General features: G+C 46.3%; 1 protein-coding gene and 1 long non-coding RNA gene across 2 annotated transcripts; one reads left to right on the forward strand and one right to left on the reverse strand.

The window, feature by feature from the left end:
- Positions 1-10,901: 10,901 nt before the first annotated feature.
- LOC109183748 lies at positions 10,902-11,379 on the forward strand. Its single transcript, XR_002054622.1, has 3 exons — positions 10,902-10,972; positions 11,095-11,238; positions 11,341-11,379. It is a non-coding gene; the product is annotated as an uncharacterized LOC109183748 (long non-coding RNA).
- A 148-nt stretch (positions 11,380-11,527) lies between these two features.
- On the reverse strand, positions 11,528-15,642 carry LOC109183745 (UPF0481 protein At3g47200-like). Its single transcript, XM_019333813.1, has 2 exons — positions 14,925-15,642; positions 11,528-12,725 (listed from the first exon to the last, which is right to left on the reverse strand). Exons 1-2 carry the CDS (start codon positions 15,552-15,554, stop codon positions 11,913-11,915), a joined length of 1,443 nt encoding a protein of 480 aa, XP_019189358.1. The 5' UTR covers positions 15,555-15,642; the 3' UTR covers positions 11,528-11,912.
- Positions 15,643-16,081: the final 439 nt, after the last annotated feature.

A 16,081-nucleotide genomic window follows, 5' to 3' on the forward strand; every position in this document is an offset into this window, starting at 1 on the left:
CCTTAACCTTTCACCACCTCATCTTTCGAACACGTACCCGGCCGCCCAACAGCCGGTGAATTACGTCCAGCATGGGTATCAAACGGCCGGTCAGCAGTGCCAACAGCAGCAGATGCCATATCCCGGCCAATATCCATACCCGGTCCCTCCTCAACCGTATGGTTATTGGCCCGGTCAACCGATGTTTTACACGCCACCAACTGGCTACCCGCCCTACACGCCTGCGTACACGGCTCCAGCCGCCGCCCCTCCAGTTTACCCGGCCGCACATGTAGAGCCGCAGCATCAGCCCACTTCCCGGGCTCGACGCTCGGCTCGTTCGCGGTTGGGGTCGGGGGGTGCCGATGCGATGGAGGCACCACGGCAGGCCCAGCAAGGACCGGAGGTTCCAGCCCGAGCGGAGGACCCCGAAGAAGTTACCCGGGCAGTAGCTTTTGATCGTCTTCGACCGGTAATGCGACAACGTTTGGGACCCCAAGACCCAAGCCGACAGCCGGAAGACGTACAAATGCAAGAGGCTAGCCAGGAGGCTTCATCCGGACATAGCGGGTCGAGATCTCACTGTCGACGACGTGCTCGGGGGACTGCCCAGAACGCCCAGACGGCCGAGCTCATCCAGACCCGAGGATTGCTCCACACCCTCCAGGCCGAGTTCGCTCAATTTCGAAATGAGCACCCTTTAAGAGCTCCGGTTGACCAATCGTCCTTGCTCAGGATGCCCTTCACGGCGGAGGTGATGGCCCAGCCATACCCGCTCGATCTCAAAGTCTCCGGGGAGAAAAGTTATGATGGCCGGACGGACCCTGAGGTCCATGTCAATGATTTCTATGGAAACATGATGTTGAAGGGCGTGTCAGACGCCGTGATGTGGAGGGTTTCTATTCTACGCTCATCGGTCGGGCAGCGGAGTGATTCCGAACTTTGCAGTCGGGCTCGATTGCGGATTTTAACGCCCTGGCGATCAAGTTTGTAAGGAAGTTCATCACCTCCAAGGTGGTGAGAAAGTCTTACATGTACTTGGAAAAGGCCAAGCAGCTGGAAGGAGAAAGCTTGACCGATTTTCTTATCAAGTGGAAGGCAGCGGTCGGGGAAGTCGAGCCCATGGACGACGCCACCGCCACCCACATGCTTCACATTTCCCTCCGGGCGGGATACTTGTATCAGGATTTCATCCTACACCCCCCGGCCACGTATGAGGAGGCCCTTCGAAGGGTCACGGATTATGCCAACGTGGGCGAGGCGAACGCCGTGAAACGCTCGCAGGAGGTCGGGACATCTTCCCGTAAACCGGCTGGCCGGGCGGATCATCGATCGGGTGACGATCATCCCCGGTCCCGCACCAGGCACGGTGAGTTTACGGCCCTGAACCGATCAGCAGCGGAGGCCATGCAGTATGCCCAGTCCTGCAACCTAATCAAACTCCCCCATCCCGATCAAGACGGCCCCGACAAGAGTAAGCACTGTGCTTACCATCGGTGTGCTGGGCACGACACCGAAGAATGCACCCACCTGCGCCAACTATTGGAGGATCTGCTTAATCTTGGGAAGTTGGACAAGTGTGTGGGGAAGAGAGAAGAGACGAAGAAAAATACCGAACGGAGAGACCACCGGTGCCCGCATCACCGCTCCGATCGTTCTGATTGCGACGGACGTTCCGACCGGTCTGACCGGGACCGGAGAGATGATCGAAGGGACGATCGTCGTGGTGACCCCCCTTCTAGCAGCCGACCGGCGGGGAAGCCCACAATTCATGTAATATTTGGGGGTTTGGATGATGCTTCCCGGTCAAGAGAGAATTGCCCGGTCGCAGTTGTAGATTCCCGAGAGACCGGGAAGAGGCAAAAGATGGAACCCATAACCTTCACTCTCGAGGATCAACCTAGCAGCAGTGACCACGGCATGGAGGCCCTCATGGTCACAATCGATGTCAAAGGAACGGATGTCTAGAGGGTTATGGTCGACACCGGGAGTAGTGTCAATGTCCTTTACTTGGACGTGTTTGAGAAGCTCGGGCTTGACAGGAAGGAGCTGACTCCGGTCGGTGTACCACTGTCGGGATTTACTGGGGCGCTCGTTTACCCCGAAGGGAAGATAGTGCTTCCAGTTGAGATCGGCACATCCCGGAAGTCGATCAGGACGGAATTGGAGTTCGTGGTGGTCAATCTGCATTGCGTCCACAACATTATCTTAGGTCGACCCGCAATCATGAAGATTGGTGGGATAATTTCAATGCCTCATCTGTGCATGAAATTCCCCACCCCCAATGGGGTCGGTGTGGTCCGTGGTGATGTCCAATCTGCCCGGAAGTGTTACACCCGAGCGGTCAATAGACGAGACTCCGGTCCATCTTCCCGGGTGAACACCATCGCTAAAGAGGAGGCCAAAGACCGGAAGGAACAGCCTGAGCCTTCCGAAGAGATAGAAGAAGTTCCTTTGTCTGGCGACCGACCGGACAGGACGATCAAGATTGGTCGGGCACTTACCCCCGAGCTCCGAGCGGAAGTCTTAGTAGTACTCCGAGAGTTTTCTGATATCTTTGCATGGGGGCCCGAAGACATGCCCGGGATCGACCGATCGGTTATTTGTCATAAATTAGCAGTCGATCCCGCAGCTAAGCCGGTCGTGCAGAAGACCCGGCATCTTTCATCTGATCGCCGCGAGTTTGTTAGGGAAGAAGTTAGGAAGATGGCAGCGATCGAGCACATCCGGCCGGTGATTTATCCCGGGTGGGTGGCCAATATTGTCTTAGTTCCCAAGCCACCAGCGTGGAGGATGTGCATCGATTTCACGGATTTGAATAAGGCCTGCCCTCTCGACCCGTATCCGCTACCGAGCATCCACCAGATGGTCGATGAGACGGCTGGGGCGGAATTGAAGAGCTTCATGGATGCTTTCAAAGGGTATCACCAGATAATGATGCACCATGAAGATGAGAGCAAAACAGCCTTCGTTACCCCGGACGGGCTGTATTGTTACCGAGTGATGCCGTTTGGCCTTCGCAATGCGGGAGCGACCTATCAGAGGATGGTCAATATGCTCTTCGCCGATCTGTTAGGCCGGACGATGGAGGCGTATATTGATGACATGTTGGTCAAAAGTCGGGACCGATCCGACCACACTCGAGATCTGCGGGAATGCTTCCAGATTATGAGGAAGTATCAGTTGCGGCTGAACCCGACCAAATGCACATTTGCGGTTCAGACCGGGAAGTTCCTCGGTTACATGATGAGAAAGAGGGGAATCGAGCCTAACCCGGCCAAGGTGAAGGCAATTCTGGACATGCAACCACCCTCTACCGTTCGGGAAGTCCAGCAGTTGACCGGTCGGTTGGCAGCTCTCAGTCGGTTCCTCTCAAAATTAGTCGAGCGCGCTTTACCTTTCTTCAAGGTATTGCGTAAAGTCAACGGGTTCGTCTGGGACGAAGAGTGTCGAGCGGCTTTCGATGAGCTAAAGGAGTATCTTATGTCACCAATCGTGCTCTCGAAGCCCGAGCTCGGGGAAGAGCTAGACGTATACCTCGCCGTGTCCGATCGGGCAGTAAGTGCAGTGTTATGCCGAACCGATCTAGAAGGGGTCCAGCGACCGGTGTACTATGTAAGCCACGCGCTACATGGTCCCGAGCTCCGGTACTCCCGGTTGGAGAAGGTCATCTATGCCTTGTACATTGCCGCGAAGAAATTGGCTCCTTACTTCCAAGGTCGAGCAATTCGCGTTTTGACCGATCAGCCGATCGGGCCAGTCCTCCGAACTACTTCATCTTCCGGCCGCCTAGTCAAGTGGGCGTTGATGCTGACCCAGTATGCCATAGAATACCGACCGAGACCCGCGATTAAAGGCCAGGCACTGGCAGATTTTCTGGTTGAATGCACCGCTCGGGATACCCGACCCCCCGAGGTCGCGGACCCTGAGGCTGAGTGGTGGACGTTGGCTCATCAGCGACAACGGCTGCCAATTTGTAAGCCAGTATTTTCAAAACTTCTTGGCCACGATCGGGACAACCCATGTCCGGTCATCGGTGGCTTACCCGCAGGGAAACGGACAAGTGGAGAACACTAATCGGACGATTCTGGAAGGTCTGAGGAAGAAGCTGCATTCGGCAGGTCGTAGTTGGGCCGAGGAGTTGCCTTATGTCTTGTGGACTTATCGGACGACCCCAAGAGAAGCTACTCAGGAGACGCCGTTCGCCCTTGTCTATGGAGCAGAAGCCCGACTCCCGATCGAAGCTTGGATCCCGACTGTCGAGAGCGTACATTCAATGCTGAGGAAAATGAACACTCGATGGTTGTGGATCTCGACGAGGTCGAGGAAAAAAGGGAGCTAGCCGCTCGGCGTATGGCCGAGTATCAGAAGCGAGTGAAGAGCTCTAAGGATGTCCGAGTTAATCCTCGTTATTTCCAGGTCGGGGATTATGTACTTCGTCGACGGGAAGCTAGCCAACCGTTGGAAGGAGGAAAGCTCGCGCAGAATTGGGAAGGGCCGTACATCATCAGCGTGGTAGTGCGGCCGGGAACATACCGACTGGAAAAAACAACCGGTCGGGTAATTGAAGAGACTTGGAATTCCGAGCACCTGGTTATGTTTAGGCATTAGCCTATTTTTTGTACGTTTGACGAAGTGGGGGCTCAATCTACGTGTGAGTCTCGCTCGTCGTGCCTTGTGTAAATCCTTTGTAAATACTTTCCAAACCGTCTGCGTACGGGAACGTTCAATGTAAGTACGATCGGTGATTGCTCGACCGTTTGCATACGGCGGCCCGATCGGTTTTTTCCTATTTATTCAAGAGTTTTGGTCATTTGCTCCCGTTCGAGCACCCACCGATCGAGACTCTGCGGCAACAACTAAGGGGCTTTATGCTCCATATCACCTCTCCCTCAGTTTGACTGATAGGGGTACTTGGTCTGGTTCCAATAACCTTCTGACCAATCGCTTTAATAGCCGCTAACAACTCAACCGGGCGATAATATCGACCGGTTAATCGCACTCCTCTTCGGCGGACGCAAGGGTCACGCCACCGATCGGGAAAGCCAGAGCTCACGGCATAATTTCCCGATCCGTCCAACTTCTGTCCACTCTTACACCCACTCGTACCTCGAGTGTACAAGAGTGTGGGGGGCTGGGACTAAGGAATTTACTAAAGGCCTAATGATCGGGACACCCCGAGCAGAAATGGTCACATTTTCGAAAATTGTTGACAAGGCCAAGTAGTCGGGATAAGCCCGGACGAATAGGTCGGTCGATCAAAGTGTCTACGACTAGGCCGTTAGGCCGTATGGTCGTGTTTGCGATTCGGCATTAACGTTCAGCATCCATGCAAAGTAGAGTAGAGCGCAAAGTAGAGTAGAGCGCAAATGTCATTAAAATTTTAAAAGTGCCCGGTACAACTCGGGACCGGGCTCCCGATCAAGTGCACTTACAAAAGGAAAAACTAAGAAGCAACAGGCTTCATTTTTTCGCGGCCTCGGCATCGGTCGGGTCGGCGGCTTCAATCCCGGATGGCTTCTCAGCGGCGGCCCCGCTCGGACCAACAACCTCTATTTCGGGGTCATAGGGGTCTAGCCCGGGGTCGGGGATGGCGGTCGGGAGGGTGGTCAGGACCATCTCGAGGTCTTCACCCTCGAGCGCCTCTTTCATGTTCGCCTCGGTCTTCTCCCTCATATCGCGCTGGCCGCACTTGTAGGCCCATTGACCGAAGAACCAAAACAGCTCGTCCGCGATCACGTTTTTCCGCATCTGCCGAATGAAGGTCATGCCAGGCTCGACCTCCCGGAAGAAGTAGTCGATCGCTGCGGTCGGGTCGGTGCTTCTCTTGACCGCCTCCTGCCGGGCGTCTTTCTCCTTCTGCAACGCCTTCGACAAGGCACTGCGGTCGGCCCGAGCCTTCTTCAGCGCTTCCTCTGACTTCTTTAGGTCGGTGGACATGTCCTCCAGTTCTTTGAACCGCCGATCCGCTACCTTTTTTAGCCTCGCAGCCTCGGTGACCAACAGCGCCTGGCCATGAAGGGCCAACCCGATCCGCGATGCCTGCAAAATCAACACGTTAGCTCGACTGAGGGCACTTGGCCGTTAAAAGACGAAAAGAAGAATGAGTTTTTACCTCGGCCAGTTCGCGACCGAGCCGTTCGGCCAGCTGGGTCGTGCTCAGCTTGGTCAAGTCTATCTCGACCGGCGTCAGATTGCCGATTCGAGACAGAATAGAAGCATCGGCCATGATCGACCCGACCGCCGGGGCCGGGCTATCCTCCGTCCTTTGCCTCTTGCTCGGGGCCGTCTCCTCGGCCGCTTTCTCCATCGCCTTGCCCCTGGCCTTTTGGCTGGTTACTCGGGTAATCAGCGTGTCGGAGGTATCCAAGATGCCTCCTTCGGCCGTGGTGACCATCGTAGTGGAGTCCAGGGGTCGGGCAGTCGGGATGGAATCCCCTCCGGACGACCCAGCGGTCGTCGGCTTCTTTTTCCCCAGAGTGATCTTCGTTCGGGGAGGGGATTTTGGGGCGGCGCTGCTGAAACGTTTGGGCGCCATATCTGCAAAAGAGAAAGTTCATTAGCTCGGGAGTAAGCTCGTCGTTCGGGGAGTTAGGATCGGGAGAATTAGTCAGTTAAGGGTTAGACCTTTCTTCTTCCGTTTACCCCGAGCAGGAGCCCCCGCCTCCACCACGCCCATCGGTATGGGCTTGTATTTTTCCGTCAGGTCGTACACTGGAGGCGGTAACTAGGCAGCCTCGACGCTCTCCGCCGACCGGAAGATCTTGTATTCGTGGATCTCACTCGAGATCCGGATAACAGCCTCCCGAAGCGCCGGGGTCTCGACCGGCGTAACTTGCTTCCTGAAGCGTGTGCTCCAAACCCTCTCAACTGGGAGGATCCATGGGTCATACTCGACCGAGAAGATCCTCCTCTTCCGCCCCTTGTTATTCCCGGGCAGGCCTGCGATCGAGCACCTTCCTTCTCGGGATTGCACCATTAGGAATCCCCCTCCATAGTTGCTCGAGAGGGTTTTCACTTGATAGATGTAGTTGAAAAGCTCCATCGTGCAGGTCACCTGGTGCCGAGCGCAAATTTGGGGAAAACATGCTATTATGCGATGCGAGTTCGGGCATATTTGGGCCGGCATGACCTGATAATAGCCCAGAAAGGCGGTCAAGATGGCGGGGAACGGGAAAAAAATTGGGGCCATTAGGGAGTCGTAGTGCATCCCAATCCACTTGCGCTGGTGACGGTCGATAACGTTCCCGAGTTGCTGGCTCGTGTCAAACTTTACCCGACCACTTAGCTTTTCCGCAATCCGCGCTGCTTCCCCGTGGGTCAGCTCGCTCATTTGCTGAGCGACGCTTTCGCTGTTTAAGTACTCGAACCCGTCATCCGCTTTAGTCGCCGGTTCGGTCGCTTCTTCCTCGACCGGCTCGTTTCCACTGGGCTGACACTCCTCTTGAAAGACAATCTCCAAGTAATCCCCTATCACTCGGGTTGGCGTTTCCCTAACGCCCTCAGCCCGGAGACCTCGTCCACTCGTGGAGGTCTCCTCTCTACCACTACCCGAGCCCGAGCCTGATGAGTCGCGTGAGCTCGATGAGTCTCGCTGCACGGGGATTCGCTCGGGAGCTTTCCCTGGTCGTTGAACAACCTCAGGAGAATAAGACATAATGTCTATCTCCTCCTCGCTGATCTGCTCAATTTCATCGTCGTAATCCGCAACTGATACGTTTTGGCTGTCCGAATCTGACATTCCGGCAACCTAGAGGTCGGTCGGGATTACAAGGGGCTCGGGGAGTTAGGTCGAGGTTATCTAGGCCCTATGTTACAACACGCTAAGTATAAAAGCATTGTATCAAAGCAAAAGACTAGAAGACTTACCGATTGAAGACACTTGGGGAGAAAACGTGAAATTTGGTTTGCTCGATTGGTCTACTGAACTGTTGCTCGGGACTCTCTGAGGATACCGATCGCTTCAGTAGGATGGAGTAAGTTCAAGTGAAATCCTCAAAAGCCTATTTATAGGAGAGCATTTGGGCGGGAAACCAATCAGCTCGCGTGACACGACCGTTCCTGACTTCGAGGCGACCGTTACGGTCGCAGATGCTGGCAGTCGTCGACACGTGGCGAGAGGGAATGACAGCTGGCCGATCGGTTTGGCGGCGGACGTTTGGGCTTCTCCATCCCGCCCCATTTTTCTCGAACGGTCAAAAAGGCACGGGCTGGGGGCTCTTGGTAGGGAATACCCCGACCGACATACCTTCGCTCTCTTTCTTAGTTGTTTTACAGGTAACAGGTCGGATTTCTTCAGAAGGACCCGGTCGGTACCCGACCGGTCATTGCCCGACCGGCATGGTCAACCTCCGAGCGGTAGCCCTTAGGCGAGAGTGCCGAGTAAAGACACGTGGCGGCACCAGACGCTGACAGATAGGGCACTTCGGAGGATGACAGGTGGTTGCTACGTGGGAAGTATGCCGGACGGCCGGACTTGTGTCTCCAGCTCCGCGGCTATAAATACCCGCCGATGCAACAGATTAAGGACTTTGGGACGATCGATAGGTTGTAATCAGAGACTCCCGACCGCAGTCAGTCGGTACTCGGTGCAACCAAGTAGATTGTACTTAGGGCCTTTGCATGATTAATAAAGTTCTTTTACTTGCTTTAATTGATCTCGTATTTATTGTTAATTACTGCACCCGTGGTATTTACACTATCAGCTCCATTTTTACTTTGCCCCCCAAGTAATTTTTTGCAATAATTGCACTCTGCTTTATCCACACCATTAACTACCTTTTTGGTAAAATGCTCCGATTAGGGGTGTGCAAACTTCGGATAATTTTCGGTTAACCGACCGAACCGACAAAGTTCGGTTAACCGTTTTTGAACCGAACTTTTTCGGTTCGGTTAATGGTTAAAGGAATTTTAAAACTTCGGTTAACGGTTAATTCGGTTCGAAAGGTCGGTTAACCGAATTAACCGAAAGTTTAACCGAAGTTTTTAATATATATATATATATATATATATATATATATATATATATATATATATATATATATATATATATATATATATATATATATATATATATATAATATAAATATAAATATTAATTTGAGGTTATGTATGTTTGGAGTTTATAATTAATGTTTTTGTATATTTTGTTATGAATTTATTATGATATGTATTTTATTTTAATTGTATTTATTATTTTAGGTGTTATTTTTAGAATTTTAAATTTTAGCTTTAAAAAGTTCGGTTAATCGGTTAACCGACCGATTAACAGAAAAAAATTTTGGATCGGTGAATTCGGTAGAGCAAACTTCGGTTCGGTTAACGGTTAAAGGAAAAAAAACTTCGGTTAATTCGGTTCGGTTAACCGAACGGTTAACCGATTGAACACCCCTAGCTCCCATACCACAGATTTTAATCTTTTTGAACCAAAACTTGGTTCACTCGGACCATTCGGTTCTCCCTCAATCTCATTGTTGTTAGTAGTTAAATCGATGCGAGAGTCCACAAGTGTCTCATCCGGTATTGACGAATCATTAGGTAGTGCTGATTGAGTTAAACTCGGTGCATCCTCCCCTCCCATCTCAACATATACATCACACTCCTTTAAACAATTACAATACAAAGATATTACTATATTAGTGTACGTTATGAATTATATGATTAAATTTAAGAAATACTCATTATTTTTACACATTAAAACTCATATATTTTCTCATGTGTAGTTACTTGAGAGAGTTACGTGAATGATTCAATGAATAACAGTGGCATAAGAGCTAATGCACTAGGCAAATTACAAATACATTCACTTTAATAATCTAGTAGTAGGCAAATTATAAATACATTCACTTTATAACATGGAGTAGGCAAATTTCTTATAATAATCTAATTATAACATGACTAGTTACTGTAATCAACATTCAATATAAGGATTATAATCTAATAATCTAATTAATTCAATATTCATGCATACTGATCATTCAATTTAATTAATGGTTGTCAGAATGATCATTCAATATATACTCTTCATTTAGTCATTCTTCAACTGTTAAACACTTACCTGTGGCTGTGAAGGCTGTGATGGACGAAGGTTATTGCCACTGGGACGCTTCATCATATTTTGACTGACGACGATGTACGGACGACGAAACCTGGCTACCTGGAGTGCCTGCTGCCTACTGTGCGTATGTGGCCCGTGGCCGACAAAGATGAGTCGAAGTAGACTTGCTTTTGCTAATTTTGCTTACCGTATTAGTGTATTAAGTATTAACGTATTATATATTACTAATTCCTAATATACTTCCTAATTCCTAAATAACTACTACGGTAATATAAGTCTTAATTCCTAATATAAAATATATATATATATATATATATATATATATATATATATATATATATTAATTGTCGGGGACGAGGCGGGGTGGGGAGGGGTATCCCCGTCCCCGCCCCCGTCCCCGACGGGGATTTTAAAAAAGTGCGCATTCCCGTCCCCGTCCTCTACGGGGACGGGGATTCCCAACGGGGACGGGGCACATTGTCATCCCTAATTTGATGGCGATTGTAACTTGCTTTGTTGGTGTGCATTTTGGACATGTTATAATCCATTTCAAGGTAAAAAAAAAAAAAAAAAAAAAAAAAAAAAAACAGTTTTCAATGTTGAATTTAGTCTTTTGGGATACTGCCTTTCTGATTTGCCTGACGTAAATCAATTGGAACAGGATCATAAAACTAGAATATTGCAATGGATAATACCATCAAGTTGTCTCCTGCTGTTAGGGGTAACATGCAACCTCTTTGGTAAGGCTTTGTCTTTTGAATTTATGTACTAGTGAGAAATAGAATGAGTCAACAGTTTATTTATAGTTAAAAGAGCAGTATTTACTCTACCTGTCTCCTTATAGGGATGCATATAAACAAGGTATTATACTGCTTCAGTTACACATGTGTCATTGCTGGTACTGCTGGAGTTGTCTTCGCTGGAGCATATATAATGGTTAGATATCATAATCTGTAGACATAATATTGTGAGAAAGTTTGGAGAGGCAGGCCAGGGTTGAAGTTAATTGAAATTTATTCATCCAATCCGCTAAGCAGTTTCCTTTCCTTAATTCACAGGTTGATGTGTATGGATGTAGACACTTAACAAGTTTGCTGGAGTGGATGGGAATGAATGCATTACTGATTTATGTTCTGGTGTCCTGCAACATAATACCGATTATTGTGCAGGGATTGTATTGGAGGCTTCCAGAAAATAACATTGTAAGTAATACATTTACATACATACAAGTATGTAGAAGTAGTAGATAGATTGCTTTGGAATTCAAGTTGATCACGCCATCCATGTCAATGTGTGTTTGGCAGGTTTCGATGATCGGTAGTGGGCATAAGTAGTGGATTCCCTTGGAACTACTCTCATTTTGGATATAGACACGGTAGATCTGTGTCGTCATCTTGTAAGATTAGGATTACAACCCTAGCTAGCAGAGTATTATATTTCTTTAATTTAATGCCTCTAGTCTAGTCTAGTATATACAGTGAAGGAGATTTGTTGAGCTACCAATCGGATTTAATAAAATTTCAAATACATTTCTCATGAAAGAGATCCAGATTGGTGTAGTGGTAAAATACTGGCATGGACTGGATATTATACGCAAACAGTACACTGAAGGAGATTGAAGCATGTGCTTTTCTTGAAAAACATACCAATTATATTGGAGATTGGGTTTGGCTTTCTCTGTTCTAATTTTCATGAAATGTAGAGTTTGTTGGATATGTGGTATGGATAAGGATTGAAGAGAATAACATGAACTTAACCACACACTCAAAGAAAAAAACACGCACACACTCAAAGAAAAAAAAACACACTCATCAGTCATCAGCTCAGTTCAGGTGGTACGTTCCAGCTATGCTAGCGTTTGTTGGTTGCAGTACGTTTAAGAATTGGAGTGGTTGTAGTAGGGTAAAACAGTGTAGACGGTCTGAACAATGGTGAGGGCGAAGAGGAAAATGGCAGCAATGACGGAGAGTATAGCCCATGGACTCCTGAAGTATGTATGGATGAGATTTGCTCGCCACTCGTTCCATGGTTTCTGGCAGTACTCACTCACCTTATTCTGGACTAAATCCAGGCTGCTCTCTGGATCCATGGTTGTATCTTTGGACAGGGAGTTGAACAATTTGGCTACCGCTTTGTCACTTCCAATCGCGTTTTGGATTATTCCCGAAGAGTGGAGGAGGCTAACATCCTTGCTGCTGTCAATGATGTTATCCATGAAAGAGATGTATGAGGTGACCTCGTTTCCCGCCCCAAAGTGGGATCTCTCGAAAGCTATTAGGTTTAGGAACATGGATTCGCTGGTATCGTCCACCGTAATGGGAGGAAGCCTCAGTACTCCAGACCGGAATGAGATGTCCGCAAGGCTTTGCGTTTTGCTCTTCTTGAATCGAATGCCCGCTTCGTAAAGTTCGGTCGCGGATCGGATAATCTGGTCATCGCCGCCTCTAGCTTTGTGGCCATGACGACGACGGGCAGCTTCTCGAGCTCCTCTCATTTTATTCACATTCTTCTGCCGCTTACGGTAGTACTTGTCCTGCTCCCAAAGCAAGTTCTTCCGATACAAATCCAGCACGTGCAGACATTTGCCCAATTTTTTCTTAGGATCAAAATTATTGGGATTCCATATTTTGATGATCAGGTCATTCATAAATTCCACGCTTCCTTCAACATCAACATGCATATTATGGCCCTGTTTGGTAAAAATAGATGTTAGCCGTTAGCTGATTGTGTTAATTAGATGGTATAACTAGTTGATAACATTAGCTGTTGTAGAAAAGTGTTTAGTAAATTAGCTATTACCTAATAGCTGTTTGGTATAATTTTTTTCTGAAAAAACTAATTGAAAAAGTTGATTGGAGTAATTTTTTGAATTTTAACATTTTGGAGTTGTAAAAAGCTAATTAACCAAACACTTATATTGATATTTTAACTAAATCAAACAATTAATAGTGGTCAAATAAGTCAAAATTGGTCTATAGGTCAATTTTTTTACCAAACAAGCCTATATACACTTAGGGCATCCTCAATCCTTGAAGATTTTACCCCAAATTTTTGTGGGTCCCAACATCCACCTCATCATCCACTATCTCACTCAATCACAAAATCTCTTCTTCCCATTAATTTTAAGTTTTTCACAACTTTTTGTGGACCCACCATTTTATCTCTATATTTTAATTATTTTTTTATTTATTATCATTCTAAAAACTATAATTATAAATTTGATAATATTATTATTGATAATTACGAATTTTAATTTAATTAATAAATATAAATTTAATAACAATTTAAAAATTAAAATAATAATAAAAAAAACAAAAATGTTAACCAAATAAATTTAAAATTTAAAAAAAAAAAATGCTGGCCGTTGCATTTGCAGCGGCCAGCAAAATAAAACAAAAAAAAAATATAAAAAAGAAGATCTTCAATTGGGAGTGCCCGCCGGCTGGCGGCCGCTCGCACGCAAATTATGCCATGGAATCGTGTTCACCGAGAATGGTGAACACAAAGCAAAACGACGTCGTTTTTAGGCAAAAAATAAAAAATAAATCGCGGATGTGGAATTAACGGCGCGCGTTTGATCAAATTATGAATTTTCTGTTATGAGATTATGAATTTTATGAAAATTCATAATCTCATAACAGAAAATTCATAATCGCATAACAGAAAATTCATAATCTCACAACTGAAAATTCATAATCTCATAACAGAAAATTCATAATCTTATAACAGAAAATTCATAGTCTCATGGTTCCAAAGTGAATATGTAGGCATGGTTCCAAAGTGAATGTGCAGGCATGGATTCATAATTTATGAATGTCCCTGATTTCGGACGGGAATATGTAGGCATGGTTCCAAAGTGAATGTGCAGGCATGAATTCATAATTTATGAATGTCCGAAATTATGAATGTAATGAAAATTCATAATCTCATAACAGAAAATTCATAATCGCATAACAGAAAATTCATAATCGCATAACAGAAAATTCATAATCTCATAACTGAAAATTCATAATCTCATAACAGAAAATTCATAATCTCATGGTTCCAAAGTGAATGTATAGGCATGGTTCAAAAGTGAATGTGCAGGCATGGATTCATAATTTATGAATGTCCGTGATTTCGGACGGGAATGTGTAGGCATGGTTCCAAAGTGAATGTGCAGGCATGAATTCATAATTTATGAATGTCCGAAATCTTTGTTCACCTCAATTAAAGTGAAACCGCAAAATGTTAAAATAAAGAAGAAAAGTCACGCAATTAATTAAGGAAAAAAAAAAAAGATAACGGTATACTAACACCGTTGGAACCGTGTTCACCATGAATGGTGAACACGGTTCCATGGCATAACGTCCCCCACTCTCAAATCTTGGCCCATGCGGGCCACTGTCTAACCCCTTTTTTTTCTTTTTTTTTTTAAATAAAATACTGACAAGTTGCTGACAAAATGTGGGGTGTTGCAACACCCCCATTTGATAAAAGTTAGTTGGGTTAGATTTTATTGTTCCAAAATCCCCAAAGATTCTCCTATTGGAGATGCCCTTAGGATCAAGCGTTTACTACTTACTCCAAAATTAAAGCCGCTATATATAGCTAGGATAGTCCCAACATTTATGAGATGCTGGCTTGGGAGCTTAACCACCGGGTGCTAAACTTGGCCTTTTATCGCCTCCTACAGACTGGCTAGGTAGTTAGGTATAAGCTAGCTAGGTAGCTAGAGTCTAGAGATGCATGCATATAATATATATATATATATATATATATATATATATATATATATATATATATATATATAATTCATGAATGAGAGTACATACTCAGAGTAGCTAGGTATTGATGAATTGATTGAGCAGTAGATGGATAGGTAGTGACGTATAGGTATAGTACGTACGTTGTTAGCGACGGCATGCAGAGTGTAAAGAAGAAGCATTGGCAACTGATTCTGAAGCACCAGCATGTCGCGCCTAAGGTGTGGAATCACGTACAGCTTTCCATGATCACTGAAAACAGGATCATTTGGGGCGTAGTCATCTTTTCCTAGACAATACTTAGGTGAACCCGCTCCAGTTCGCAATATTTCCAGCATGAAACACCCATCCAGAATCATGAGTTGCAGGAATTGGCCGCCTACAGAATTAATCCTCTCATCTTCTTCTACTTGGTGCGTTGTTGTTGTATCGTAGGCGTCTTTTAGATCTTGCAGCAGGGGCTCCAGGGAATGAAGATAATGCTGCAGTGGTTTTCCTGACCTTCTCAGGAACCGAACCAATGCCCTGTGCTTGTGCACCTCCATAGGCTTTAAATGTTCCTCGCCGTGATGATAAGGCCCAAAAGAGACCGCCTGTGGCTTGTATGCTTTCTGGTTTACGTCGGTGAATGACGCAGGGATTCGGTAGATGGAGCGCTTCCCCCACTGCTCCTTTTCCGCATTAACATCTGAATCTCTGCGTCTTGCCGCTTCCAATTCATCGTTTATCTTTATCACCCAATTTTGATATACATCTTCTGCAGATGACGACATATATATATATATATATATATGCTCGCTCGCTCGCTTTAATTAATTAATTTCTTAGCTCGATAAGCTAGTTACGTACCTAGCTACTTCCTTCAACTCATTACTGATGCAATTAGCTCTCTCTCTCTATATATATATAGTTATATAAAGGCAGCTGGGAATTGAACCGCGCGCATGTATTGTATAGTACGTAGCTAGCCACGAGATGAGATCAGTAGCACCCAAGTTATTCCTAACGTAACCATATTGCCTAATCCCGATCTGATCTATCCACGCACTATTATATTGGCTGGGAGTGGGGTTCTCATCTCATCAAATTAAAGCTAAGGTACACACGAATTAAAGGAACACGTTAGCTCCTGCCTACTTTTATAAATCCACCAAAGGTTCCTTGTCTTTGGTATTTAGTCACAGATTATTGTTTTTGTCATCTTACATCCCAGAATATCATTTTTTGGACACTTTTAGTCTTTCTTATGATTTTTTTTTTTATTTTTAATAATGACATTTTTATCTCTTCATATTTTTCT

Source organism: Ipomoea nil, unplaced genomic scaffold (assembly GCF_001879475.1).
Source record: "Ipomoea nil cultivar Tokyo-kokei standard unplaced genomic scaffold, Asagao_1.1 scaffold1161, whole genome shotgun sequence".
Classification (NCBI taxonomy): domain Eukaryota; kingdom Viridiplantae; phylum Streptophyta; class Magnoliopsida; order Solanales; family Convolvulaceae; genus Ipomoea; species Ipomoea nil.